Source organism: Podarcis melisellensis (assembly GCF_964234715.1).
Source record: "Podarcis melisellensis genome assembly, chromosome: 9".
NCBI classification, from domain to species: Eukaryota; Metazoa; Chordata; class Lepidosauria; order Squamata; family Lacertidae; genus Podarcis; species Podarcis melisellensis.
This window is the reverse complement of record NC_138541.1, coordinates 13,755,469-13,783,368: the sequence shown is the minus strand read 5'-3', so window position 1 is coordinate 13,783,368 and position 27,900 is coordinate 13,755,469. Positions and strand designations below refer to the sequence as shown.

General features: G+C 41.0%; 1 protein-coding gene across 5 annotated transcripts in view; it reads left to right on the top strand.

Annotated features, from left to right (window-relative positions):
• WDFY3 (WD repeat and FYVE domain containing 3) overlaps nt 1–27,900 on the top strand; it is a 128,707-nt gene that overhangs the window by 75,909 nt on the left and 24,898 nt on the right. For 3 of the 5 annotated variants that reach the window (XM_081924725.1, XM_081924722.1, XM_081924726.1), the window contains 18 exons: nt 224–441; nt 3,286–3,521; nt 5,227–5,361; nt 5,874–6,053; nt 7,209–7,442; nt 8,548–8,647; nt 9,898–10,058; nt 10,592–10,821; nt 12,474–12,583; nt 13,942–14,124; nt 15,242–15,399; nt 15,790–15,867; nt 17,151–17,378; nt 18,701–18,754; nt 22,457–22,625; nt 23,807–23,970; nt 26,439–26,587; nt 26,901–27,021. In XM_081924725.1, coding sequence (XP_081780851.1) covers nt 224–441; nt 3,286–3,521; nt 5,227–5,361; nt 5,874–6,053; nt 7,209–7,442; nt 8,548–8,647; nt 9,898–10,058; nt 10,592–10,821; nt 12,474–12,583; nt 13,942–14,124; nt 15,242–15,399; nt 15,790–15,867; nt 17,151–17,378; nt 18,701–18,754; nt 22,457–22,625; nt 23,807–23,970; nt 26,439–26,587; nt 26,901–27,021 — 2,908 coding nt within the window. The remainder of the gene's footprint in view (nt 1–223; nt 442–3,285; nt 3,522–5,226; nt 5,362–5,873; nt 6,054–7,208; nt 7,443–8,547; nt 8,648–9,897; nt 10,059–10,591; nt 10,822–12,473; nt 12,584–13,941; nt 14,125–15,241; nt 15,400–15,789; nt 15,868–17,150; nt 17,379–18,700; nt 18,755–22,456; nt 22,626–23,806; nt 23,971–26,438; nt 26,588–26,900; nt 27,022–27,900) is intronic. The other 2 variants (XM_081924723.1, XM_081924724.1) reach the window with 2 other exon arrangements.

The window sequence follows — 27,900 nt, the reverse complement described above, 5'->3', positions numbered from 1 at the left end:
TGCTCTACCGACTGAGCTACCCAACAGAGATTATTCTGAATGCTCTTAAGGAGAGTTAGCACATTCTCAATTGTGTATGCTCAACCTTGCGAAATGCAAACAGAGTTAAAGTTACATATGAAACAGAATGAAAAGCACCTAACGTTTTTATCCTATAAGGCTTGCCCATTTTGTCTGGCTTTAGTCCATTAATTCTGTAGCAATCCCCCTACTTTTTATTCAGGGCTTGTGAAGAACTGGTCCGGACCCTGGGGTTTGACTGGATTATGCTGTTTATGGAAGAGCACTTGCACCCTACCACAGTGACGGCAGCCATGAGGATTCTGGTGGTCCTGTTGAGCAACCCAGCCATTCTCATCAAGTTCAAGGAAGGCCTCACTGGCGGAGGCTGGCTTGAGCAAACAGATTCTGTGTTGACTAATAAGATTGGAACGGTGCTTGGTATGAATATTTAAAAACATCCTAATTTTTGAACCCTTTATCTCCCCACCATCACTTTCATTTTATTTTTAATTTGAATGTTGTGGCTAATACAGAATTGATCTAGTACCAGGAAGACCAGTCTCGATGTAGCATTCTTAACAGTTGTGAGATGGTCTCTAGAGTGAATCTCTGGAGGCATGCACTCAGAAAGTATTGCGACTGAACGGGTCATCCTGTGGAATGCACTCCTCTTAGCCAAAGGTTGTAGGCGTGGGTGATTTGAGCTCACACCTTTATGGGTGAGCACATTTCACAGATAGCTCATTAAGGCAAAACAGATTTAGTCTGTCTGTGATTATGGCTGTAAAACACCCATGTAAATCAACCCAAGCCATGTACAGGATCATAGACTAGACTAGTTGGTGACATTATCAGATACCGTATTGGCCCGCATATAAGTTGCACCTTTAAAATTGGGGGGGGGGGATACCCAAATATAAGCCACTCCATTCCTTGCTGCTCCTGGCTGCATACTGTAAGGTCGCGAATATAAGCCGCACTTTAACTTTTCACTGTTGGAATGGGGGGCGGGGAGTGAGGCTTATATTCAGGCCAATACAAAGCTTCCCAGTGAATCTGACAAACTCAGAGGTTTCTGTGAAACAGTACTGCATAGGAGCACAGTGACATCTGAGGAATATTGAGGATCATTCACAGTGCAATGCTATGTTTGTTTACTCAGTAATAAGTCCCACTCAGTGGGGTTTACTCCCTAGTAAGGGCACTTAGGAGTATAGCCTTAGTCACCTTTCAATGAACGTTGAAGCTAGAATCCAAATCCATTTTGTCCCAGCTTCCTCCCATGTGTGGAGAGGGTGATGTGTGGGTTGTTGTACACAAGCAATCTTCGTGTTTGCACTTCCCAAATTATCTCTTGACGTTATTGGAACAGCAATTGCAGCTGCTGCTGTAATATAAGAATAGGTCCAAAATAAAATATTTGGAAAGTACTGAGATGACTAAACCTTTAAAATTGGAGGAGAGAGTTGAGAAACCATCTATGAACCTGAGTTGTACCTGATGAACAATACATTGAGCATCTCTAGATTAGGGCATAGTCCATTACTTAGCAAGAGAATATACTAAAATTTGAATCTTTGTAACAGAAGCAAAATAATTAAATTACAAACCTTGAATGGTAGATGACATTCTTTATGTCAGATGTCTTTTTATACGAGAAACTTATTTATCAGGGATGACAGGTAGAGGGCACAGAACAAAAGATAGTGAACATTTTTGGATGATACTGAGATTATGGAATTTAGGTGAAATTGGATTCCAATTTGAGTTCTATATGGAAATGAGAATATAATGTATTTTAAAATAAATTAGGTCCTATTTCAATGCCACTGTCTTGTATTCTCATAGGAGAATCCTTTTGATTATGAAGAATAATGACAAGCATTTTGTACCAATGTTATTTATTATTACATTTTTCTGGCAACTTTTTTCTTCTTCGTGTACTTAAAACAATGGTATTTCAGAGTTCCTACTTAAATTGAATCACCTTATTCCCTGGATGTAGCCTGTGTTTGAAAACAGTAGTATTGTTCTGGGTTCCCTCCCCACCCCATCTGTGTTCAGTTCTCCTATGTTCATAATTTTTGACAAATCCAAACCAATAAAATGCTGGTGCTTGGGAACCCTGCACAATGGATTTTGACAGGTGGGCAGGACAACCTACCTGTCCATCATGAGATGCCATATTGATGTTATGTGATTGGCAGATGGGTTATCCTGTCCACCTGTCAAAATTGGCCCACAGGATGGGGCCAGGTAAAGATCTGGCCCATGGCTCCAGTAGGATTCCCCACCCCTGATTTAAAGAGATGTTAACCTTTTTATTGGTAGCAGCAAGAAAGGAGGATGGATGTATGATGCAAGATGGTCTTTGGCAGGCATAGGCAAACTCGGTCCTCCAGATGTTTTTTGAGACTACAATTCCCATCATCCCTGATCACTGGTCCTGTTAGCTAGGGATGATGGGAGTTGTAGTCCCTAAACATCTGGAGGGCCGAGTTTGCCTATGCCTGGTTTATGGGTTGTATCCAGTTTTAGCCATACTTGGGGTAGACCCATCAAAACTAATAGACATGGGTAACTTAGTTCCATTAATTTTAGTCGGTCTGTTTTGAATTAAATTCACTTGGATGCAACCCTGTGCCTGGAATAATGCTCTTGCTGAGAAGGTGACCAAACAGTTTTGAGCATTGAGGTAACTGGAATATGAGGATGGTTTTGTTGCCCAGTGGCATGGTTTTGTTCCATGGGTAAAGAGGCCAAATGAGACTTCAGCACTATGACCTAATCTTTTGGGAGTGAAGAATGAGAATAGCTTTATGAGGATATTACTTTTAACCATCCCTCAAATCTGAAAGTATAATGTGCCACAATACATTCTGCACTGCTTCGAAAATTGTGCTTTTTTCCTTTTTTTTCTTGTTTCCTACTCATTTTTTTTATTAAGCATGGGAGTAGATACCAGACTAAACTGTTGTATCTTGTAACTCTGAAGAAACACGAGTAATTTCATTACTTTGCACATTCCTCTGCACAATCCCAAAACATTTTGACAGGGCAGGCAAATAAAATGCCATAGCAGAAAAGTGTCCATCTTAGGTTTTTTTTTTACCATTGAATTAATGTTGGCCTAGTATTTTGGCAACCTGTTGCTCTGACTACCCTATTTATTGTTGATACGCACAGGTGTTAACAACGGTGCTCTGTTCCATTATGTTGATGTTGTGAATCGGACCCACTGTTGTTGCTTTTTGGCTTTTAATTTTACTTTCCCCCTCTCAGGTTTCAACGTTGGCAGGAGTGCTGGCGGCAGATCGACTGTCAGGGAAATTAACCGGGAGGCTTGTCATTTCCCAGGCTTTCCGGTTCTTCAGTCATTTCTTCCTAAGCACACGAATGTGCCTGCGCTCTATTTCCTCCTAATGGCACTTTTCCTGCAGCAGCCAGTCACTGAACTGCCTGAAAACCTGCAGGTCAGTGCACCTGTCATCACCAGCCGATGTAATCAGGGAGGCCAGGTAGGGATTATCTAGCAAGATACCAATTTTGTTAAGTGTGACTCAAAAAAGCAAAGGGGGGGGGGAGTGATGGTTTGAAGCCCCCTTCACAGTAGAGTACTTAAGCTCTGCGATGAAAGTTGTGATGAAGCATTCTGTATCTGAGAGGGACTTGACATTCGTTCCAGTGCCAGTTAGAATCATGCTTAATAGAAATATAAAGGACATAAGAAGATACAGCCTTCATTCCCTTGCATTGTGTGGACAAACCTTCTCTTGCGCTCTTCTAGAATTCCACTGAATTCAGTAGAGGTCCCAGTGGTTAACAGGCACAGGTCATTCTAATGTCAAGTTTAATTTTGTGTGAATGATAGGGAATGCTCTTCGGAAAGCTTTATAATTTGAAAATGAATGCATGGCTAAAGAAGGGCCAGGACAGTGTGCTGCTTGAGAAACAATAATGAGGAGCTGCATATATAGGCACGATATTGTATTTCTCCCAAGTTTTTGTTCCTTCGTGGAACTCAATTAAAAAAGCAAACAGTTTGTACGGTTGGACTGGAGTCTGAAAGGTGCCCTGATAGCCTCCTCTTTTGTATTCCACAAGTAGCAACTTAAGCATATGCTAAAGCTGCCCCAAGGCCAACAGCAGTGGGCAGAGAGATATTATGCCTCAACGCCATCTGGAGGTGTATGGTATTGTCCTTTTGAAGTACACAAGCAGATAATGAGAGGTCTTTAAAGGCTGCATGCTGAGTTTACTGGAAATTGCTTGATGGGAGCGTTTAGAGCTTCAGTCAGGCTGCTGCGTTTCCATGCGCTGCTCTGGTTCGCCAGAAGCAGCTTAGTCATGCTGGCCACATCACCCGGAAGCTGTACGCCGGCTCCCTCGGCCAATAAAGCAAGATGAGCACCGCAACCCCAGAGTCGGCCATGACTTGACCTAATGGTCAGGGGTCTCTTTACCTTTAAGGCTGCTGCTAAATTCCAATAAAACTTGAAATACAGAGAGAATTGGGGGGGGGGGAGACTGCTGTGGTACTTAGCAGTGGATGGGACTTGCTAGATGTTCTGGTGGAAGTTCCATCTGAGTCTCCAGTAACAGAAGACGGAAGCACTTAGATTGCCCAGACGCTTCAGTGCACACCAACATTCTCAGCATTCCTAGTGCCAAAAATCTTAGTTGCATCCTTTATAAATATGGGCTTTGCTAGATCCCTTGCATTCAATGGAACAATCAGCTCCCCAGATTCCATGGGACATAATACACCTCAGAATCCTCTTGGGTGGTTTCCTCCATTTCTAGGGTTCAGCACTGAAAACCAACAGAGATTGATGGAAAACCCATAGAGACCTACAATTCCTGTTATGTTCATTTGGCAGTACCTCTACATAGGCGCTTCTAAATGTCTTGACTTGTCACTCGAGCACTAAATTGGAACAAGTGCCCCTACCCCCAGTAAAACAAATTGCAGTATGACAAGACATATCCCAAGTTAATGTTGCCCTTTTCTATGGAAGCCAATATTCATAATAATAATAATAATAATAATAATAATAATAATAATAATTAATAATAATAATAATTTATTTATAGCCCGCCCTCCCCAGCCAAAACCAGGCTCAAAAGCTGCTAACATCAATTATAGTGATACTTTTAAATTGGGTTGCGTGTTGACTATTATTTTCCCATCCCCCTATTCTCAATTTTCTTTCCAATCAACAGTTTGACTTGGATTCCATTTGGACATTTATATTTGGTGTTCCTGCATCAAGTGGCACTGTGGTTGCTTCAGTTCACAATCTTTGCACAGAAGCTGCATTTTTGCTGCTGGGGATGCTTAGGAGCATGTTGAATTCAGTAAGTATGAACACTGTTCAGATGTCAATAAACATCCAGCTTCCTAATTATGTGTTACCATTTGCTTTTGAAAGCTCAGAGAGGCTTACCTGGGGCTATGAGGCAGACTTCCCTCCATATCCTAGTAGGGCTGATACATGCTTAGCTTTAATATGTTATTTATTATCTTTATGATGCCATTGGTGGACATGGTTGTTTAGAGAGCAACATAAGCAAAAAAACTATCTCCATGTCCCAGTGAGTTTATCTTCAACCGCTTTCATATTAAACACAAATTAACAAAATGATGAGATGATGCTATCTTACTCTCCATACAAAGTGTTTTTCTTTTATTTCATCAGTAGTTGTTTCATCAATCATTATATATTGGATTTTGTTTTATGTTAAGATTCCAGTGCAGGTTATGGCGCGCGCTCTCTCTCTCTCTCTCTCTCTCTCTCTCTCTCTCTCTCTCTCTCTCACACACACACACACACACACACTATTAGCTTTGTTTTTGCCTTTCATTACAGCCTTGGCAGTCCGAAGAAGAGGGTTCTTGGCTTCGGGAATATCCAGTCACCTTGATGCAGTTTTTCCGCTACTTGTATCACAATGTTCCTGATCTGGCTTCAATGTGGATGAGCCCCGAGTTTCTTTGTGCACTGGCAGCCACTGTATTCCCTTTCAACATCCGGCCATACTCAGAAATGGTAAGAGAACAAAACACACACACACACACAAAGTAGAAACCAGCTCTCTCTCTCTCTCTCTCTCTCTCTCTCTCTCTCTCTCTTTTACTTCTTGTCCATATGGCATTTTCTGTTGGGATCTGGGATTTTATTTGCTGAAGTTCTGCATTTATATACCACCTTTCCATACAATAGGACATGCTAGTTTATATATATATAAATATGGACGCGAGATGAGCACCGCAACCCCAGAGTCAGCCACGACTGGACCTAATGGTCAGGGGTCCCTTTATCTTTACATACACACACACACACACACACACACACACACACACACACACAATGGGTTGTGTGTTGGACAAGGACGTTGGAGACGAGGTTTCATATCCCTGCTCAGCCATGAAACACATTGGCTGACCTTGGGCCAGTCGCTACATCTCAGCCTAAGCTACTTCACAGGGTGGTTGTGGGGATAAAATGGGGAAGGCGGAAAAGCATGTGCTCCACTTAGGCTTCTTGCAGAAAAGGTGGAGTGCAAATGCAATTAATAAATACAACAAAAAGCCATAACAAATTTAGATGGTGTGTGTTGGTAGGGTATAACTGCCTCCAACATAGAAACAGGAACGTATTGCTAACAGTTGTGGTTAGAGTACGACAGAAGGCAATGGGAATGGGATGATCTAGACCAGGGGTAGGCAACCTAAGGCCCAGGAGCTGGATGTGGCTCAATCACATTCTCAGTCCGGCCCATGGACGGTCCGGGAATCAGCATGTTTTTATATGAGTAGAATGTGTGCTTTTATTTAAAATTCATCTCTGGGTTATTTGTGGGGCATAGGAATTTGTTCAGTTTTTTTCTTTCCAAAATATAGTCTGGCCCACCACATGTTCTGAGGGACGGTGGACTGGCTCACAGCTGAAAAAGTTTGCTGACCCCTGGAAATACTTATTATCCAGATGGGAAAAACCTTTCGGAAGAAAATCGTGTTCAGTTGTTTCCTGAACAGTCCAGGAAACAGTCCAGAAAGCAACAATCCCTAAAGTTTATATTTGTAGAAAAGCAACACTAAAATAAGTGAATAACTGCAAACTGCTCCCTTCCTTGCCTTGGCGAAGATAGTTTTGGTTCTAGTAAATCACTTGACTTGCATTATTGGTTGTTCTTTTTTAAAGGTTACTGATTTGGATGATGAAGTTGGATCTCCAGCAGAGGAGTTCAAAGCATTTGCCTCTGACACAGGAATGAACCGAAGCCAGTCAGAATACTGCAATGTTGGATCCAAGACCTATTTGACCAACCACCCTGCTAAGAAGTTTGTGTTTGACTTCATGCGTGTGCTGATAATTGATAACCTCTGCCTTACACCTGCTAGCAAGCAAACTCCTTTAATAGACCTTCTCTTGGAGGTAGAGTTGGCCTTCTGCCGTTGTTCCTTTAAGCAGGACCAGAGGTTGTAGCGAGTAGTTTTCATGATCTGTTGTTTGTTAAGAGTACCGGTTATACCAAATTGTGAGCGATGGTAAGTTGCAGCCCTTGGATTGTATCCAACCCTGTGGAAGGGCTAGCTGGCCTGTGAGTTACCACCGCTTTCTCTTTTTCACTCCCTTTCCTCTGAAAGATCCCTGAAACTGTTCTGGAGGAAAGGGATGAAAGGAGAGCCAAACATATGGGTGGGCCAAAGAAGGAACGCTTCTTGTATGACCCTGGGTGGATCTAGACACAGGGGAGGGGGCGCTGCCACTATAAATAAGACAGAAATTATATCGTTATAACAAAAGAAAGAAATCCCTATGGAAAACTGTGTTTTAAAATTTCCTGCTCTCTGCCGCCATCTGGTGTTGCTTGTTTATAGCACATTAAAATCATCGTTTCTTTACTAATGTAGCTGAGTCTCCTCTGATTGTCTTGCCTTGTGTATTTTCTGGTCAGCCTCTAGCTCAGAAAGAAAGGAAGGTGATAAGGCATTCACTTCAATGTGCATCACTCTGTAAGCCTCCCTCCTTAGCTTTTTGAACCAGAAAACAGCTCAGAAAAATGCGAGAGAGCGGAGGTAGGGAGATTCCCACCCCCCAGTGCTCACATTTGCTTCTGTCTTGTCCAGAGCTAGGGAGCAGCTTGGGAAATGAAGTAGAGTAGCATGTGAGCAACAAAAGAAGGCTGCACCATGCTCTTGTGATCCATGTCACTCTCATCCTCTTCTCACAAAGTGGTCTCACACCACCCCAATGAAGAGTACCAGTAGAACTAAAAAGGCATCTGTTGCCACCATTAAACAAAAAAAAGTATGTGAGTGGGGGTATGTTCTATCAATTTAGCAGGTAGCTTGTATTCAGGACATTTCTTTTCTCATTTAAGAAGGAAAGTATATTTTAGTTGACCGTATTGACCACAGTTGTTGTACATAGAGCACATTCAATTTGTGTTGAGTCCCTAAATTTGCCCGTTTAAATGAAGCCCTTTTAAAGTAAGCCCTTACGGTAAATATTCCTATGCTTTTGTTTTATTTTCCAGGCCTCTCCCGAGAGATCGACGAGAGCACAGCAAAAAGAATTTCAGACCTATATTTTGGACAGTGTGATGGACCATTTGCTTGCTGCTGATGTTTTATTGGGTAATTAACTTATTTTGCTTGACTCTTTTTCAATATCACATAAAAGCACACTAAAATAGCTTTGCGATGGCAAACTCTGTTCGAAAGGAAAAAGTTCAATATCTGGGAACGTTTTGAAAAGAGTTGGGTGAAAACCCTGAAAGTTTAGAGCCTTTATGCAAGTCCTTTGGTTTGGTTGCACTTGGCCTTTATGCAAGTCCTTTGGTTTGGCTGCACTTGGAATTCTGCGTACAGTTCTGTGTACAAGTCCCGCTTGTGAGCTTCTAATAAGCATCTGGTTGACCACTGTAGGAAGTAGAATGCGGGACTAGATAGGACTGTTGTCTGATCCAGCTCTTACATTTTTAGAAGCTCAGGCTTAATGTGTGGAATCTCAGGCTCTATGTGTCTATACTAGAGACAGCCAAGATAAATCTCTGGTCTCTTTCAGCAACTTCAGCTTTTGTAAGGTAAAGGTAAAGGGACCCCTGACCATTAGGTGCAGTTGTGACCAACTCTGGGGTTGCGGCACTCATCTCACATTATTGGCCGAGGGAGCTGGCGTACAGCTCATGTGGCCAGCATGACTAAGCCGCTTCTGGCGAACCAGAGCATGGAAACACCATTTACCTTCCCACCTATTTATCTACTTGCACTTTGACGTGCTTTCGAACTGCTAGGTTGGCAGGAGCAGGGACCGAGCAACGGGAGCTCACCCCATCACGGGGATTCAAACCACCGACCTTCTGATTGACAAGTCCTAGGCTCTCTGGTTTAACGCAGAGCTCCACCCGCATCAGCTTCTGTAGCTGGTGTTAATCCACTGTTCCAAGCTAGGTGGAAAAAGGCAGGGAGCAAGTCTTCCAGGGCTCGCAGCCAAGATGGGCTTTTAACCCATCTAATGTTGTGAGACCAGGGTATCTTGCCACCTGTTCCTTCCTCTGAAGTTCTGCTGTGGTCCTCCACTGTCAGAGGTCTGAAGGATGGGCATACGAGGCAGGGCCTTCATGGCCTAGGCACAGAAAATGCCCTCCATCTGCAGTAAACCTTATAGCAGGTGGCAAAGACATGGCCTTGTCACCAGTTCTGCTGGCTGGTGTGGTAGTGTTGGGAGTGATCGATTCCTCAGCAACTGGTAACGTTTGCATGTTAATCTGTCTTCCGGTTCATAATTTAGCTTGGTTTCATTCTTAATGCTGTGCCTGTTTGACTGAAGGATGGGATGGAATTATTTGGGTAAAACATTTTTTAACGCTGTCATTGTCGTTTAGGAGAGGACGCATCTCTGCCTATTACAAGTGGAGGAAGCTATCAGGTGCTTGTAAACAATGTGTTCTATTTCACCCAGCGTGTGGTGGATAAACTTTGGCAAGGCATGTTCAACAAGGAATCCAAGCTGCTTATAGAGTTCATAATCCAGTTAATTGCACAGGTATGCTTCTCTTCTTCTTCCTCATCCTCCTATTATAATTTTGGCCTGCTTAACTTTATACATTGCAATATATACAAAGATAGGGAACCTCGGAGCCAGAGGCACTTTCCTTCCATGTTTTTGCCTAATTGGAATCTGTCCTTGTACTCTGATGATGCCTCCTGTTTGCCTGGATGGAGAACAGTGTGTGTGTGTGTGTGTTACCCAGAAAGCAATACTTTCCCCTGGCTGTATGAATGTACAGATCATCAGATGGCTCTGTCTTTTAATGAACTCTCTAGATATCTACCTCCTACTTCATTATGATAAGTTGCAAGTGTATCATGGTCCTTTCCTGCAATTGAGGCCAATTCCTACAGAAATAAATTAGAAGCTATTTTTACAAATTAATACTTGGCTATTTCCTTACACCTCAGTATGGTTTACTCTGATTTGAGTGGAAGAAGTATCTTTAAAAACATGCTAATAAACTTGGGGTAATACAGAGATTCCACGTTTAAACATGTTCATTTGCATTTTTTTTGCTGCTTCAGTCAAAAAGAAGATCTCAGGGATTATCACTGGATGCCGTTTATCACTGCCTGAACAGGACCATCTTATACCAATTCTCGAGACCACACAAAACAGTTCCTCAGCAAGTTGCTCTCCTTGATTCTCTAAGGACGCTTACTGTCAATCGGACTCTGATCTTGGGTCCTGGGAATCACGACCAAGAGTTCTTCAGCTGCCTGGCTCATTGCTTGATGAATCTACACGCTGGGAGGTGAGCTACTCACCAAGTGCACATACACCAGTTTATTTAGAAAACTGTTTACACTGTAAAATCGTCAGGTGCATTGTAATTGCCCCCCTCCCTTTTTTTGTGGACATATTTCTGCGGCTGCAGCTTATAAGCTAGAAACAGTCACACATATTTCCATTTATCTTGCATGCTAGTGAAGAGGCAACATACAGGAAATGTAGAAATAAAATTCTAGTCATGCAAGGACACACAATTTAGGTAAGGACAGATGTAAAAGTTCAAGACAAGTCACAGTAGGTTCTTGACGCAGCTTTAGGTCTTACATGACCAAGTGAGCCTTCAGTCTTGCCCTCTATCTCACACACACTTCAGGTGAGGGAGTCTTTATGTTATGATGCTTATGTATTAATTTTGTCCAAATGTTGAAACTCCTGAACAGAAATACATGAAGCAGCCATGGTCATAATTTTCCTCATCTTCCTTGTGATGTGTAAACTAGGTTAACCTCAAGGGGTGGTGGGAATGTCATGTACTGAGCCCATGGAGATACACACACATTTTTTCACTCTTCGCCTTTTAGGAAGGCCCAGTGCTTTTTTTCTTAAAAAATATTTAGAGGTGTGGCAATCACACAGGGTCCCCAGACATTTCACCGTCTCTTGATCCCTGTGCCACCACTTGATTTCTTGCTGCCCCCACCCAGGCCCTACCTGGTACAATACTGAGTCCAGTCAGGTTTAAATTGGAGCATAAACTTCTGTTTATTTATTGCAGTTTAACAAGCGTGTGGTTTCATAAACGGTATCGGTCAATTACATTCATGGGTTGCCTATCCAGACCTATAACTTCTGCTACCTGCTCTCACTCACTAAACCACCTCTCAGATATTTCCTTGTCTTCCTAGCTCCTAACTGTTCCTGACTCAGCTTATTTCTCTGCACTAACTCAACCTACCCACAGACTCTATCCCAATTCACTCCCACTTCAACCAACCACCCAACTCCCAATGAACTCTCCTTTTGCCCCTCCCAGAGCTGGTTTTATAGTCCCTCTGACTCCAGCCCCCTGGGTTCTGATTGGGTAACTTGTTTAACTAATTCACCTCCAGCACTCTCATATGTTAATGTCACAAGAGGTACTATCATTTTCCTACTCATATTGAAATACTGCCCCTCAATGAGGCCAAACTTAGATTCACAAAATGTTTAGGGGTATGCGTACCCCTAGAAAAAAAGCACTGGGAAGGCCAGTCTAGATAAACACACAGACACACACACACACCTCTGCACTCTTTGCTAATGGAATGGAGACAGATACTGATCTAGCTTACTCCCTGAGGCATTAGCTGTTTTTGTATGTGTTTTGGAGGATGAGAGAGAGGGGGAAGCATTCAAATATGCAGCCCCCACCTCCTTTAGAAAGTGGTATAATTAGGAAACTTCATTCATTCATTTATTTGATTTCTTACCCGCTCTTCACTGTGAAGTCGAGGATGGGTTATAACAACTTTTTAAAGACAGTATTTGATGTGATGGAGCCTGTTTGTTTAGGTCAGGCTTCACCCAGGTAATGTTGAGAAATGAAGACCTCGGGCAGATCTTATGTATACTTTTTGTCCTGCATACAGTGTAACTCCTTCACTTCCATCTAACATTGTTGGATAATATTTGCAGCAGCGTAGATGGGTTTGGCCTGGAAGCAGAAGCCAGGATGACTACTTGGCATGTTATGATCCCTTCTGATGTCGAGCCAGATGGAGTCTACAATCAAGATGTTAGTGAAGGTAATTATGCAGCTGGAGTCCATCCGTCTTAAATGTCAGTTAGTACGTTAGCTAATGGATTCCTCATGTCTTCCCTTAATCTTTCGGCTGTTTCATTTGAGAGTGGGGGTATGAGTTGTTTCCCAAGGAGGTATGAAGAAAAGATTGATGATAAACACTAGAATATAAAAGAAGCCATTTTGAAGTATAAGCCAAGCCAGGACTAATCAGAGGTTAATTTTGAACACAGGACCAGTAATACAGATTACAGGCTGCATATCTACCTTAAACAGATCCTGCCCAAACAGCAGTTAGGAATAATTAGGATTAGGTTTAATCCCTCTCACTCAGCAGGACCTGCCTCTCATGGAAAATGGCTAACAATTCAGAACTCTGGAGAAAGCAAGATTTATTACAGATCTGTTTTGCAAATCATTGAAGTAGGTAGCTAAAATGGAGTTAGGATAATGAAAGAGAAAAATAAGGAAGTCTCCAAATGACTGGCAGCAATTCCAGCATTGTCACAGCACAGACTTTCTGCTTCACTGGAAACCCTTCCATTAAAAATTTCACCAGCATCATTTCTGTTTCATCCTTGACACTGAAGAACTTGGGAACGCCATTGCATATTGGCTCAAAATGGAGGAAATCTAGTATTTGATACTATGAATCCCAGTCGGCACAAGGTATTGTGCGACCTATAAACAGTGCTTTTTTCTTGGGGTACTAGAAGATAAAAAGCACTGCTTATAAATCCAAATGAATAGACAGGTTAATATAAATCATAGGAAAAGCTAACACTAGTGTCCTAATCGTGTTAGGAGTGGGGTGAATATTTAAAAGAGAGAGTCCAAAAGTGACTCTCCATTGTCTGGACCAGGCTCAAAATAAACTTGCTGTCCTCCTGCCCCTTGCTAAATTCTAAAAGGTTTTTCCCCCTCTACAATTCTATGATTCTGAACAAGGTAGTTTTATGATTCAAGAATATTCACAAACCCCAGGTGCTTTTCCGAGGCAAGCACAGGTGGTTTGTCCCAAACTTAATTTTAGTCACACATTTTTTTTTGAGCTCTATCTCTCTCTCTCCCTCACTCCCTCATTCTTGTCTCTCATCCATTCTGCAGCTGACAGGTGCCTAGCTTTATCTTAGAGCAATTTGATTTTGCCATCTGTTTAAACTGACGCTGTTTTCACTTGTTTTTAATTTGCTGTACTAGCTTGCATGTTGTTGTTGTTTTACTATTTATTAAATTGTACTCTTTGTTTCGTGCTACTCTGTTAGCCACTCTAGAGCGATAAATCTATGCTGAAGTTACAGGAGATTAATTATCAAAATAAATGTGCATTTGTTCACTTTTGTGTCCTCTTTGTGTATTTAGGTCGCCAGCTTCTTTTAAAAGCTGTAAATCGTGTGTGGACAGAACTGTTCTACAGCAAGAAACAGGCTTTGGAGGAGGTATTCAAAGTATCTCTCCCCGTCAATGACAGGGGCCATGTGGATATTGCCCTTGTAAAGCCGCTTGTGGAAGAAGCCAGTTTAAAATGTTGGCAAAATCACTTGGGTAAGAGCAGCTGTGCAGATTATTATTGTGTGGTATATAATTCTTTGGCGGCTTAGGCATATTTAAAACCCCTTAAATGTAGGGAGGAAGATGGGAGCAAAATGACATTGTCCTTGATTACATCTGATGTTGGATAATTCGCCTTCCTTTCTACCCATCCCAAAGGGCACCACTTCATCCCCTGCTTTTCATCCTAGGGAACAAGGGTTTCCTGTTCTTCACCCACAGACAGTGTTGCAAATGTGGAATGTGCTCTTTGAGGAATTTCTAATATAACAGTGTAATATCTACCTGTTTAAAAGTATGTGGGATGGGAGTGTGTTTGTGGGAGAATGCTACCATCTAGATTAGCCTGCAGCTTTTCTGGGTATCGTTTTTGGTTTGTAGCAGGGTGGATTTGATTTAAATAAAATCGATTTAAATCACGATTTAAATCACTAGTCAGTAAGACTTGATTTAAATCTTTTTTTTTTACAGAAAGGCTCAATCTTGCTGGTATAATCTTAATACTTACAACCATATGAAGGTTTTATTTTGGAATAATAAATTTTCAGAGTAGTTTTTGGTTATATCAAAAATTACTGATTTGGTTATATTAGAAATACATAGATAATTATGAAATTATGGTGAAGTTTAAGAAGTTAACTGTTCATATCTGGACAACTTTTCTGCTGTACTTCATTGGAAGGATAAAAATAATCATTTCCTTAATAAACATTTAAACAATTTATTTAACTAAAAAAATAGCATTATAGCATATGTAGCCATGTTTGTTAACTGATGTGGTTAATTTTATTTATTAATTTTAAAAAATTAGACTGAGTTTTAGCACACATGAAAAACTTAAAACAAATCCTTATTTCCTGATGAATACCCTTTGGACTATAACGTAACTTAAATAGAAGACTATATTTAGAAAGATTTTTCCTCCAAAAGCATTTTATTTTAAAAATCCAATTTAATTTTTTTTAAAAAATCCAAATTAAAATTTTAAAATCTGATTTTTTAAATTTTAATTTTTAAAAACCATTGATTTTTATCCACCCTGGTTTGTAGGTGTGCTGGTAGGGTCCAGTAAATACGCTTTGAAAACCCCCAACTTTTCTTGGCATTCTAGCTCATGAAAAGAAAAGCATCAGTAGAGGAGAAGCCTTGGCTCCGACTACCCAGTCCAAGCTCTCCCGGGTCAGCAGTGGATTCGGTCTCTCCAAGCTAACAGGATCGAGAAGAAACCGAAAAGAAAGCGGTCTTAACAAACATAATCTATCCACGCAGGTATTGCATAGCATTTAAAGACAAACAGATAATACAAAGGAAAAAAATAGTCATCCCTTATATGTACAGTATAACAAATTGATTGGTGATTTAGCCTGTCTTAATAAATCCCCCCTTCACTATATTCTGTTATTTAGATTTTAAACTGCCTGAATGTTAAGTACTGTGGCCTTAATCCACCATAGCAGTTTCAAGTAGATGAGACCGTTGAAATACTTTGCTAGATTAGAGGTATTGTTTTATTGTAAAAATTGGAGCATAACTACTATCTACCATAATTCCCTACGTAATCCACACTACTTGAAGTTTTCAGGGTTATTTTATATGTAAGTTGTTTTAAGGACAAGCTCTTTTCTGCACACATTAATATATTCATTATTTTTCTGTTAGGAGATCTCTCAATGGATGTTTACTCACATAGCAGTGGTTCGAGACTTGGTAGATATGCAGTATAAAGAATACCAAGAGGTAAATGAGAGCAGTAATCAAACCAAATGCTTTTATCAAATCTGCATGAGCATTGTATTTAAAAGTGGTTTCTTTATTTTGTTTCATTTTATTTCTAAAAAAAAATCTTTCATTTTGCTTTTCTGTTTTAAATTTGTAAGTCCCAGAGTGGTTTGTGATATACATAAAGCAGCCAAAGTAAAAAATAACAACTGAAACATTTTTACATAGTCATGCAATTTAAACTATACCATCCAGAACCAAAGAAGAACTCGGTATCAGTAGTCAGGAAATGCCAGAATAGAAAGATCTGTCTGCAGAAGTACCACATTGTCTATTTTCTCCAGGTCTCCATGGGGAGCTCATTCCACAAATTGGGCATCACAATGAAAAAGGCCTTATTCAAACTTGTCAGTACAATCGAAAGATCCCCACCCATAGATAGTCTCACTAAGAAACATACACCATGCAGAGAGAAGATAATGATCATATCCTTTTGATAGGAGATTTCAGTATTTTCAGAATCTGTTGAAATTGTCATGTAATTCATTCATCTACCTTAAGACTGTGTTCCTTAGCATCATAGATGGAATATGAATAAGACTAGTCCTTCTCAACCAGCCATCTCCTAAATTAAAGAGAGTTTCTTTATGTTGCTGCCCTTCAACTAGAGAGAAAGCTCTGTCAGCAGTTAAGAGGGGAGCACCCATAACTCAATGGTATATATGCTTTGCATGAAGATGTCTCAGATAAAATCCCTTGCATATTCAGTTAGGTAGCAAGTGATAGGAGATAATTCTTTCAGACACTCTTCTTAAGAGTGGACTGTACTGGGATAAAGCAGCTTCATATGTCTATAGAAAGATTTGTGGTGCTGGCAACCTAGGAGCAGTGCTAGAGCTGCTTAAGGAACAGGGACAGATTTAAGTACAAGTACACCCTTTTTATAGACAACACACTTTATAAATATGTAATTATGAACTATGTAAATAACAAATCCCGTGCAAGGACAGTTCACAACTTGAGTTTTTAAGCTCTGAAATTGAGGAAAACAGCATAAATATCCAACTTTGCACCTTGAACCTTTTAAAAGACTTTGTTTTATTTTCATTTATTAAATTTATATACCGTCCTTCCGAGGATCACAGGGCAGTTTAAAATGCCTTGGGCTTCTTTGCTGCCATGCCTCATGAGAATCTATGTCACTTAGAATCACGGTACAAGGGAGCTTGCTTGATTCTGCATGCCATTTATGACACGTGATTTTGCACACCATGGCAGTTAACCTGTAGTGTCCTTTCCAGCGTCAGCAGAATGCGTTGAAGTATGTGACAGAAGAGTGGTCTCAGATTGAATACGAGTTGTTACGGGAGAGGGGACTGTGGGGCCCTCCTATTGGCTCTCACCTGGACAAGTGGATGCTCGAGATGACAGAAGGTCCCTGTCGAATGAGGAAGAAGATGGTGCGAAATGACATGTTTTATATTCAGTATCCTTACATGCCGGATACTGAACATGAGACAAATATGCTGGTAAGTGCAGTTACAGGAGGACAGTAGCTTTTAGCTGTAGCAATGCATTGGATTATTTCTTGCAACATTGCCAAGAAGGTCCATCGTCGATTGGATAACGCGTTTCTGGTGGTGCTCAGCTATGGGTTTATGGATGGACGTTGATTCCCCTTCAAGTGCATATCAGCAAATATTTGCACTAGCTCCCTGAACCATGCAGCCATGGCCGTTGTCTTTTTGCAGCCTCTGGATTCCCGTTGATTAATTTTCCAGTTGGAGGATAGCAGAAGTAAAGTGGGCTGTGGCTTCGCTCTGCCCTAACAGGAAGGCCAGACTACGCCACCTACAATGTACCAAGCCAGGTACAGCCCACCTACCATGGTTCTTCATAGCCCCCTTGTATTTGTAGTCCTAGGCAGGTAGCAAAAACATGAGGTTAATTGAGTCCCTGGTGGGCTGTCCTACATGGATGATGGACTGCATTGAGCTTGGGGGGGGATTATACAGGCCTGTGCTAGTCTGATCAAAGATACCTGGGAAGTTAGGAAAATGTAAATGCATTGTCAGGTAGGTGTGACTTGTACAAACGTGAGGCTGCTGTTAAGGTGCATCTCTTAACAGCGTTCGGAACTCCCATTGTTCTGGGCGCATTTTGCGACAGGGAATTTCATTAGCGCAAACAGTTTCTGAGCTCTGGGTACAGTACTGCGCCTAAGGTTTCAGATTAAAACTGCAGAGTGGAAGGAAAAGAGGACCTTTTTCAACCTCCCTACTTCCAGATACTCTCTGAAGACTGGAGAAGGACTAGACCATGTGAAAAATGAACATAATATTTTAGCTGCAGTTCATTTTCAGCTTTGTATTCTTCTTATAAAAAAAACGTGCCAAGACATTCCATTGTTGCGCCCATAACCTAGGTTTAGGGTGCCATTTAGCTCCTAGCTTTCATATCTCAGTTTCTCACACTGTCTCTTCATAGTCCATCATATTTGAAGATTGAGTTTGTAGGCAAGTGCAGAATCAAAGCAGCAGTGTGAGCTGTTAATTTGATCCACTGATAATCAACAAGATTTTAATTGAATTGCTAAAATATTGCGTATGCCTCCCATGCAAGAACTTTGTGATTAAATTGAGCTTTACCTTGTGCTAGTTTTAGCAGATTTTAAGGTTCGAGTTTCTATGTTGTTATTTTTCCTGCTTTGCATTTCTCGTTGTGGAGAAAATTAGAAGTTCAGTCATTGGCTTTTTGCCCACTAATGCTCTGACAGTTTTAGTCGCATCATGCATTCTTCCTCAACATGATATTTCCCCTGATGTTTCTATACTTAATACCCTATTTTCAGTCTGACTTCTCAAGTAAGCCTCCTGAGACATCTGACGATACCATTCCTCAAAAGGTAAAGAGAGAAAACTCTCCATGGGTGGCAAAACAGATAGAAACTTCTCTGTGCATGTTAGGCAACCTTAACAAGGCTTCTCTGGTTGGCTTTCAACGTGCTTCCTCAGTAACTCTGTCGTAGGGTTAATGATATACTAAGAGGATGTGGCTGTGTTCTCTTCAGTCTTCACCTAATACAATGTCTATGTAGCTCTTTCTGTCTGTGTTGCACACTAACAAGCTGTGATGGGCTGTGCTGTCACTATTCTCACTGTATAAACATGTACCAGCTCGAAATTAGAACTAATGGACTATGATGTGTTTAGTGATGGGCAGTTTGGACATTCATGCAGTTAGCCTAATCAGTATTTCAGGGCTGGCATAATGTTTTTGCACTGTTAAGACCATCCCACCTGTTCAGGGCACTGTGCTGGCAAAGCAGTTGACTCACCTTATCCCATACGTGTATTTGGGACCATTAATTGCTGCTTTCTGCCCCCTTGTTAACATAAACCTTTTCTATGTGCTTCTAATGGGGAACATGGGATGTACGTCCTGGAATGCATTCCTTTCTGTTCATGAACAACTTTATTGCATTCCACTGATATTTAATTCCCAAAATATGTTGCGAAGAAAGCTCCAACATTATATTGCCTTTGCAAATAGTCTTATCTAGGTCACAAAAAAATAGAGATCAAAACATTTTTTAAAAATTGCTCATCACTAAGTACAATATGCCTTCACTCATTTGGAATTACTTGTCAAACCAGCATTTTGGAAGGTGATGCATTAATATATTTTTTGGCTCTTGGTGGACTTGCTAAAAACGTGTCTGTTCTCTAGGTGGCTTATCTCTTATGTCCATAGGACTAGGTTAACAAATCATCATCATATAAATGAACTGTTCTTTTAAAAAACCTCAAGCATAATTGGAGATTTTAGGGAGCATCTAGAGAAGAACTTTGGCTGAATTCTTGATCTTTTCCAATAGGCTTCATGATGAAGTGTAGTGCTTATTACCTTCCTAACCTTATATTGCCTAATCTTCATTTCTGAGAGATACAGGGGGACTGCGATCTACATGTTAATTGCATTATTAACTAATTAATTCCAGGCATAAGTATTTGGACTTGGATACAACCATCTGTATACATTATTAACATAGTTTCCTCTTTGTCCCCTGAATTTTCTTCAGAGAGTCGGGGGACAACTTTGGGAGTCATGCAAGGGGAGGAGAATTTCCATTGCACAAGCACAAATAAGACAACTTCATAGGATGTGACCTAGTATAATAATGTGTACATCATACACCTGTGGGAGGGAGCCTCCATCCCACGATCCTAATTTGGCCCACCAGACCTCTGAATTTGGCCCATGAGGCTTTTTGCACAAACCACACCCACCTGTCAGTCACTTGACATCACATGACCTCAGGTGTGGAGCTCTCTTATCTCCAATCTGAGCTTATTTTTTATCTTAGTGCTGTCACATGCCTTTCCCCTGTGCCTCTGCCTGCTCTTAAACAGGAAAAGGCATCAGGCAGAGGCTTACCTTCAGTCTTAGTGCTGTGCTCCCAAGCTCTGAGATTGGAGATAAGAGAAATGCGGCTTGTTCTTTGACAGTGAAAGGCAGCATTTCCTCCCACCCAAAAGAGTCTCCCTTTGCATTCCCAATTTGAATTCAAGGAATGAGAATGAGAATTTATTAATTTCAGTCACAGACCAGTTCCAGCTCACATACAATATCAGGGAAGTCATAAAACATGATAGGGATACATTTGAATTTGCAGTTGGGTATAACGGGCAATACATATATCTTAATCACTAAAATATAACCTAAAATTGTCATTTAAGGCCTTGGTCATTATGGTAGCACAGCTTGTTCCCTAAGTTTTGTGGTAGTCGCACAGAATTTGGCCACCCTTAGCGTGATCTCTGGATCCTTGTCCTCTACCAGGGATTTTAGACGTTGAAGTTCGGACCCATTTGGAGATTTATGTATAGCCGGGATGATAAATGCTGAGTGTATATCCCAGTAGAAACGACAGCGTAACAAGGCATGAGAGACAGTTTCTACCTCCATCAAGACGCAGGGGCAGACTTGTTCTGCGTAAGGTTTACCCTCAAATCTGCCCTGCAGTAAGGCAGATGGCAGCCCATTGAATCTAGCGAGGGTAAACGACCGTCTGTATTTAGGTATTTGTAATTTTGACAGACATTTTGCTGAGGTGTTTATTCATCTCACTCACGTGACAGTGCAGTTCCACATCCCAAATTCGTTGGTGGATTATTGCTCTAGCTTTCTCATAACCTACAGCTACCAAGGCTTGTGGGGTAACCCCAAGCCTTTTAGCTTTTTGTGCAGTGTAGCTTTCCATTTGGATTCATAGGAATCCAGTAGGGTTACCAGAGCCAAGCCGAGAGGGGGGGAAACAAGTTTTAGCCAATAATGGATCTTCAGGCTCCATATCCAAGCGCTGACAGGGATTTGCCTGACCAAAGGGAACTCAAATGAAGAGCAAGCGCAGCAAAGGAAAAACATAAAATTGACATGCTGGGGCTAATGCACCAACCTTATCAAAATGACCCACAGAGGGTGAGCCCGGCCCTCTGCCTGATCCACTTCTCTGTATTACTCATTATTTCTACTAAAATAAATGGAGGATAGAGTCGATTCTTTCGACCCAGTTGGCATGTTAGTAACACTTGTTGCTTGGATCTCTGTAGAATTTGGCAGGGGGTGAAGTGATTTTTATGAATGCTGCCTCACTTGCAGTTCTTCACCACACTAGCGTAAAGATGATAAACGCTGGTTACTCAACAGTTGTGGGGTGATAAGTGCTCTGAGCCCACGGAGAAGCAGTCGCATCACTGTTCTCTGCAGAAAGAAACTCCACAGGTGTATTTCACTAGTAATGAGAATGAAGAGAAGTGGACTAAAATAGAAAATTGGTAAAACATTATAGCATTCCAGAAAACGTTTTTTCTTCTTTGATGAACTGTGAAGTTCCTGTAAAACATGATCGGAGCTTTGGCAAAAATGCAAAATCCCTCCCTTCCCCCCAAAAAAGATCCACTTTTACCATTGCACTCAACATTTAGTTTTGGTCATGAGACCTTGGCCATTAGGGAGCATGCAGCTGTGTTTGATTGCAGCCCAATAAATAGAAAAAGAAACATAGCATGTATATTGTGTGAGCTAACACCAAACAACACTTTGGTTCTTGAGCACCACATCCATATGAACAAATTATGATAGCTTTCCTGCCTCCCCCATTCTCTGCGCATAATCATAAAATCATAGAATTGTAATATCATAATTAAAGTAATAGTGTGGGAGTTAATAATAGGTCTAAATTAATCCCCATCAGTTTCTCTACATCCTTGCACTTTGGTTAACATTTCAGTGTTTAAAGAAAATACCTGAAATGGCTGGGTGCAATATTGGAAATGATGAGATGCCAGTTCTTTTGTGATGATTCACAAAGCACCGAACACATTTTGCTAACTTTTACGTTCATCGAGCAGCATTTAATTTTTGATCATCTTTCCAGCAACAATAGGTTCATTCCAAATCTAGCTGATTTGCCTATTGGAAACTTAATCAGTTTACAGTTGGCTGCCTCCAGCTACAACACTTAGCAGGTTCTGAACATAGATTTATATTTAGGGTATGTTTGAGTTGGTTTTGCCAAACGTTTTTATTCTGTTGTTGTTTAAAGAAACCTGCGCGCTACCGAAGAGCTATAAGCTATGACAGCAAAGAATATTACATGCGCCTGGCTTCTGGAAACCCTGCTGTCTTCCAAGACACTGTCGAAGAGAGCTCTGAAGGAGAAACTGCTCAGCAGGAGCCAGAACATGGGGAAGATACTATTGCAAGAGTTAAAGGTGGGTATTTTCGCACATATCTCTGTATGCTTAGGCATGCTTGACAAGTTGAAGTTATTTATGTTGTATTTCCCTATAGGGAAGTATGCACAAGCAGCAAGCTGTTCTTGAGTGTGCTGGCAGACATTCACAATTTTTACATTCATAGGTTATTTAGGACAAGGCAGAAGTCTTCAGCAGACCCGACTTCTGCTGATATGTGAATTGTGGCCATTGTAATACTTTAGTGGCCTCCATAAATGTGTGACTCACCCCAAAGATGCTAAAACTGTTGATTAAGAAAGATTTGAATCTGTCTTGTCTAGTAGTCCTTCCCTATCAGTAGGGAATTGGTCAAGTTCCAGTCACTTTTGCATCTAGAATTTTTTGTTGTTGTAGGAAAAAAGATGCATAAAATTGCATTTGAATGTTTTAAATTATATATATTTTTAATGCTTTCCTGCAAAACATGCATTTTAAAACATAATTTGATAGTTTAGTGTGCTGAGAATTGTATTGCAGCATTCAGAGGAATGGAAAACCTGAGGACACTTAAGTTCTGCTAGTGTATTTAGTCGAAGAGGTCACTTCATATTGACCAGGTCACTTCACATTGGAATTTGTAAAGATCAGATTCACTAATTATCCCTATGTATCAGCACAGTGTGTTTGTAAAGGTGGGCATGCCTCCTTTGATTTCCCATTCCCCTTGACTACAATTCAGTGTTTCCCAACCTTGTGCCTCCAGCTGTTTTTGAACTACAATTCCCATCATCCCTGACCACTGGTCTTGCTAGCTAGGGATGATGGGAGTTGTAGGCCAAAAACATCTGGAGGCACAAGGTTGGGAAACACTGGCACTACATAGCATGTGAACAGCCTGTATGACCTAAACTTGCATTCAGATTCTCAGTCCCCCCTCTGGGAGCTTGGGGGGTTATCTCGTTTTAGCCCCACAACAAACAGTGAGAGTGTGTGACTTATCTGAGATCACCTTCATGCCTGAGCAAGGACCGTTATCCATTGACTGCCCTTGGCCTGCAAGTTCTCAGCAGACTCAGCTGGTCGTGCAGAAATTCTACCAGTTTTTAGCTGTAGGATTTGGGGTGGGCTTTAAGTAGAGTATGCCGCGCTGCTCATGTACCACACAAAGTTCAGTGACTTACAGACAAATGTGCTGCTGGTTTGATTGCTTCATGCAGGCCTTGTTAAACCGCCACTGAAGAGATCTCGTTCCGCACCTGATGGTGGTGATGAGGAGAGTCAGGAGCAGCTGCAGGATCAAATAGCTGAGAGCAGCTCTATAGATGAAGAGGAGAAAACCGATAACACAACTTTGCTTCGACTGCTCGAAGAAGGGGAGAAGGTATAAGCCAGCATTTAATGCTCTTTTTGGTCTCTCAGTTACTGAACCTAGCAAGCTGTTGTGTGGAGGCTTCTCTAGTGCCTCTAGTCTCCGAAGCAGTTCATCCATCATTCAAAATGAACATGGCATAGAGGGGTTGTGGAGTACGCGTGTGTGATATCTCACCAAAATGTCATGCATTGTATCCAGCTAAGTTGTCTTGTTCACACAAGGACTTCCAACTTATGCAGTGGAATTCCCTCTCCTCTTGTCCCCAACCGCCCCCCCCCAAAAAACAAAAATCGGTTCTGGAGAGGGGAAGCCTCAAAACAGATGGGGGGGAAGGGGCGGAGAGAGGGGAAGTTCCAGTACGCAAGTGGAAGTCCTTGCATGAACATGCTGACCTGTTGGATAAAACCCATAGTTTCCTAACTCAAACGCAGAATTGTTAATTACATGGTGACAGAGCCCCTCTGTAGATTTAACCTTCAGTTAAGCTCTTCTTCTTTTTATACCTTTGATATAAGAATAATTCTTTTTTTTTCACCTGGCAAACACTTTTAAATTGGAACTCAGCCTTAAAATTCAGTGAATTACTAGAGTACCTTTGTTCCTTAAGTTTGTATGAGCATGTTTAATTGTGGTTGGGAAACAGTTTTATGAAACATTGACATAATAGGTTCTGAAGTGCTGTTGAGAATGCTCATAATAAATAGCCTTACCTTGGAAAATGTCTGTTGCTTTCAGTGATGAGTGTCCTCATTTAAAACAAATGTCATATTGTTGTTGGCATAGTTTGGAAACAATACTCTTAAGAAAAATATACAAATTCAGCTTTGCTATTGTAGGAACCTATTTTGGTTTTCTTGGAACAAAAATGCATCCACATAGAGAGAACTGGCCTATCTTTCCAAGGTGTGCAATACTGTAGCACAGGTGTGTGGAATCTCAGGCCCTTGAACTGGCCTTCAGAACTTTCTCCAGGCTTCATCCCTTCTGAGACCCTGCTCTGCACCCTGTTCAAATGCTTTTTGATAAAGCTGCCATGATGCCTCTTGCTTGTCTATTACAACCAGCTGCATAAATCTCACTCTATGGAAGGCAGTAGAATATTTCCTTAATGCTATGTGTATGCAGTTTTATTATTCTGAAGCATTATAAATAAGCATTATGTAATAGTTCTTTGTACAATTTCAAATCCTTATTTTCTGGCATGCAAAAGGGGAGGATCCAATTTTGGATGCCAGAACATAGTTTGTATGAGTTGCAAATGCCTTTGACTGGCAGATGAAAACTTAGTATACGCCGTAGAATCAACATGACAATGGCTGGGAAAGTTTTCACATTGCCTCCTCTCGAATGTCAGATTATGCGTGGAATAAATAGACCTCTCGAGGTGATTTGTTGTCTTTGCATTCATCCTCACTCAGTGTCATTGTGGCTTCCTAGTTTATGAGGACATGAAGGGCAGGTCCCCAGGCACCACTGATGCAAGAAAATAACAACTGGGAAGTGTTGCTTGTACTGCAGTAATCACTTCCATTTTTTCATTCTGTCTTGGCAATAAACAGGACCCTCTCCTCCTATAATTTAATCAAAAAGAACATTATAGGGCAGAGGTTATTTATATGCTGGTGCTTGCATTTCAAAATTAAATCAATGGGTTGCTCTTTATATTTTTACCATTCCTTGTCCTTTGGCATGCCTTTTTCCTTTATCATATCTGACGAGCAGAAAGGGGAGTGATAAGTCACAATCTAGCCAGAATTAAACACATTCAGGTCCTGTTGATACTGCCTTATTTCATCCTCTTCAAGCATCTTATTTAAAGGTAGTCCCCATAACATGTTGCAGTTATAGTAGCTTAGCACTGATTTTCCTATGTTGGATTTTTATGCCTATCCATCTGTCAAATGCATGGATCCAAGGGCAGGTTATTCAGGTCCATAGTATCATGCAAAGCTTTCAACACAACCATTGCTCAACTATTCTCTTACATGAAACTCTGTTAGTCAAGACAAGGATCTCCAATTTCAACTAAATGACCAGATTAGTTTTCTTCAGGGTTGCCATACAAGCCTAACCTCCAAGAAGACACAACTGGCCTTGGTTTTATTTCATTCCATATAAATAGCTATCCCTCTTAAAGACTTCAAGTTTCCCTTGGTCTAAATGGTCCTTTGAGGGCTTTCCTTTCTTCTCATTAAATCTTCAGTTGCAGTCATTTTTTCTCAGATTGAGTTTTAAATGCTGTTTGTGAGTGTTGATATGGCCTCCAGGGTGGCAGGGTGGTGATGTGGTCTAAACCACTGAGCCTCTCGAGCTTGCTGATTGGAAGGTTGGCGGTTCGAATCGCTGCGACGGAGTGAGCTCCCGTTGCTCTGTCCCAGCTCCTGCCAGCCTAGCAATTTGAAAGCACTATGATCATAGTCATGTACATATCCTTATTTATTCATCATGTTTTCATTAAATATGTTCTTATATTACAGATTCAACACATGTACCGCTGTGCTCGGGTTCAAGGCCTAGACACCAGTGAGGGGCTCCTCCTCTTTGGCAAAGAGCACTTTTATGTGATTGATGGCTATACTATGACCGCCACCAGAGAAATACGGGACATTGAAACCCTGCCTCTAAAGTGAGTTAGGCGTGACATTCTTTGAAATTGTAAGAGAAAAAAATGTATCCCTGTTAGAAAGGATTACAGCATCAGACCTATAAAAAACCCTCCTGACTATAGCTCTTAAATGCATCTCCAAAAACAACACTGCACCTAAAATAGAAATATGCAAAATCTGTATGTGACTCTATAGTTATTGTATCATAGTTTTGACAATGCTCGTAATGGTTTATGAAGCCAAATATGACTATGGAATATGAGTGGGTGAAATCAGATTTGCTATGTATAGTCTTATATTTATAGTTTCTCTCCTACCTTTTACTCTCTACAGTATGCATGAGCCAATTATACCCAGAGGAGCCCGACAGGGTCCAAGTCAACTCAAAAGGACATGCAGTATTTTTGCATACGAGGATATTAAGGAAGTGCACAAAAGAAGATACCTGTTACAGGTATTGTTTCTAGTGGGGAATAGCAGGGTTTCGTAAATATTTCATTTATTTATTTCATAATTTAATGAAACTTACACACTACTTGATTTTTTTAAAAAAACAACAACCCTCAAAGCAATTTACAAGAAGAAAAAACAAGAAAATCAAGAAAAAAATCACAAACATACTTTATAACGTACAAAGGCTGAAATACTAAAACCTTTAAAAAATACCGTACCTTTCTAAGCATCTGGGTAGGCTTGTCTAAACCAGAATGTTTTTAGCAGGCCCCAAAAAGATTACAGTGGTACCTCTGGATGCGAACGGGATCCGTTCCGGAGCCCTGTTTGCATCCTGAAACGAACGCAACCCGGATCTGCGTGGGTCATGATTCACTGCTTCCGCGCATGTGCGTGATGTCATTTTGAGTATCTGCACGAGCGGCGAAACCCAGAAGTAACACTCTCTGTTACTTCCGGATCACCGCAGAGCGCAACCTGAAAATATTCATCCCGAAGCTACTTCAACCTGAGGTATGACTGTACAGTTACGGCACCTGCTTGATCTCAACAGGCAAGGCGTTCCAAAGTGTAGGTGTTGCCACACTAAACAATCAAGTTCTTACAAATGTGGATCAGGTATTATGTGGCACTTGTATTAGCGCCAGTTCCGCCAATCAAAGCAGTCAAGTGGACACATGCGCAGTAAGGCGATCTCATAGGAAAACTGGTTCCAAGTTGTTAAGAGCTTTATATTTTATAGGCACTGGCGTCACCCTGCCACTTGCTTAAGGTGGGATAAAACCCCACACATAATATATATTGTAGTCTTTTTATTAAACATTTTAGTCTGGAAGCTTCGGTGCATTGTAAAGCCTGACAAAGGGATTAGGAGTGATTA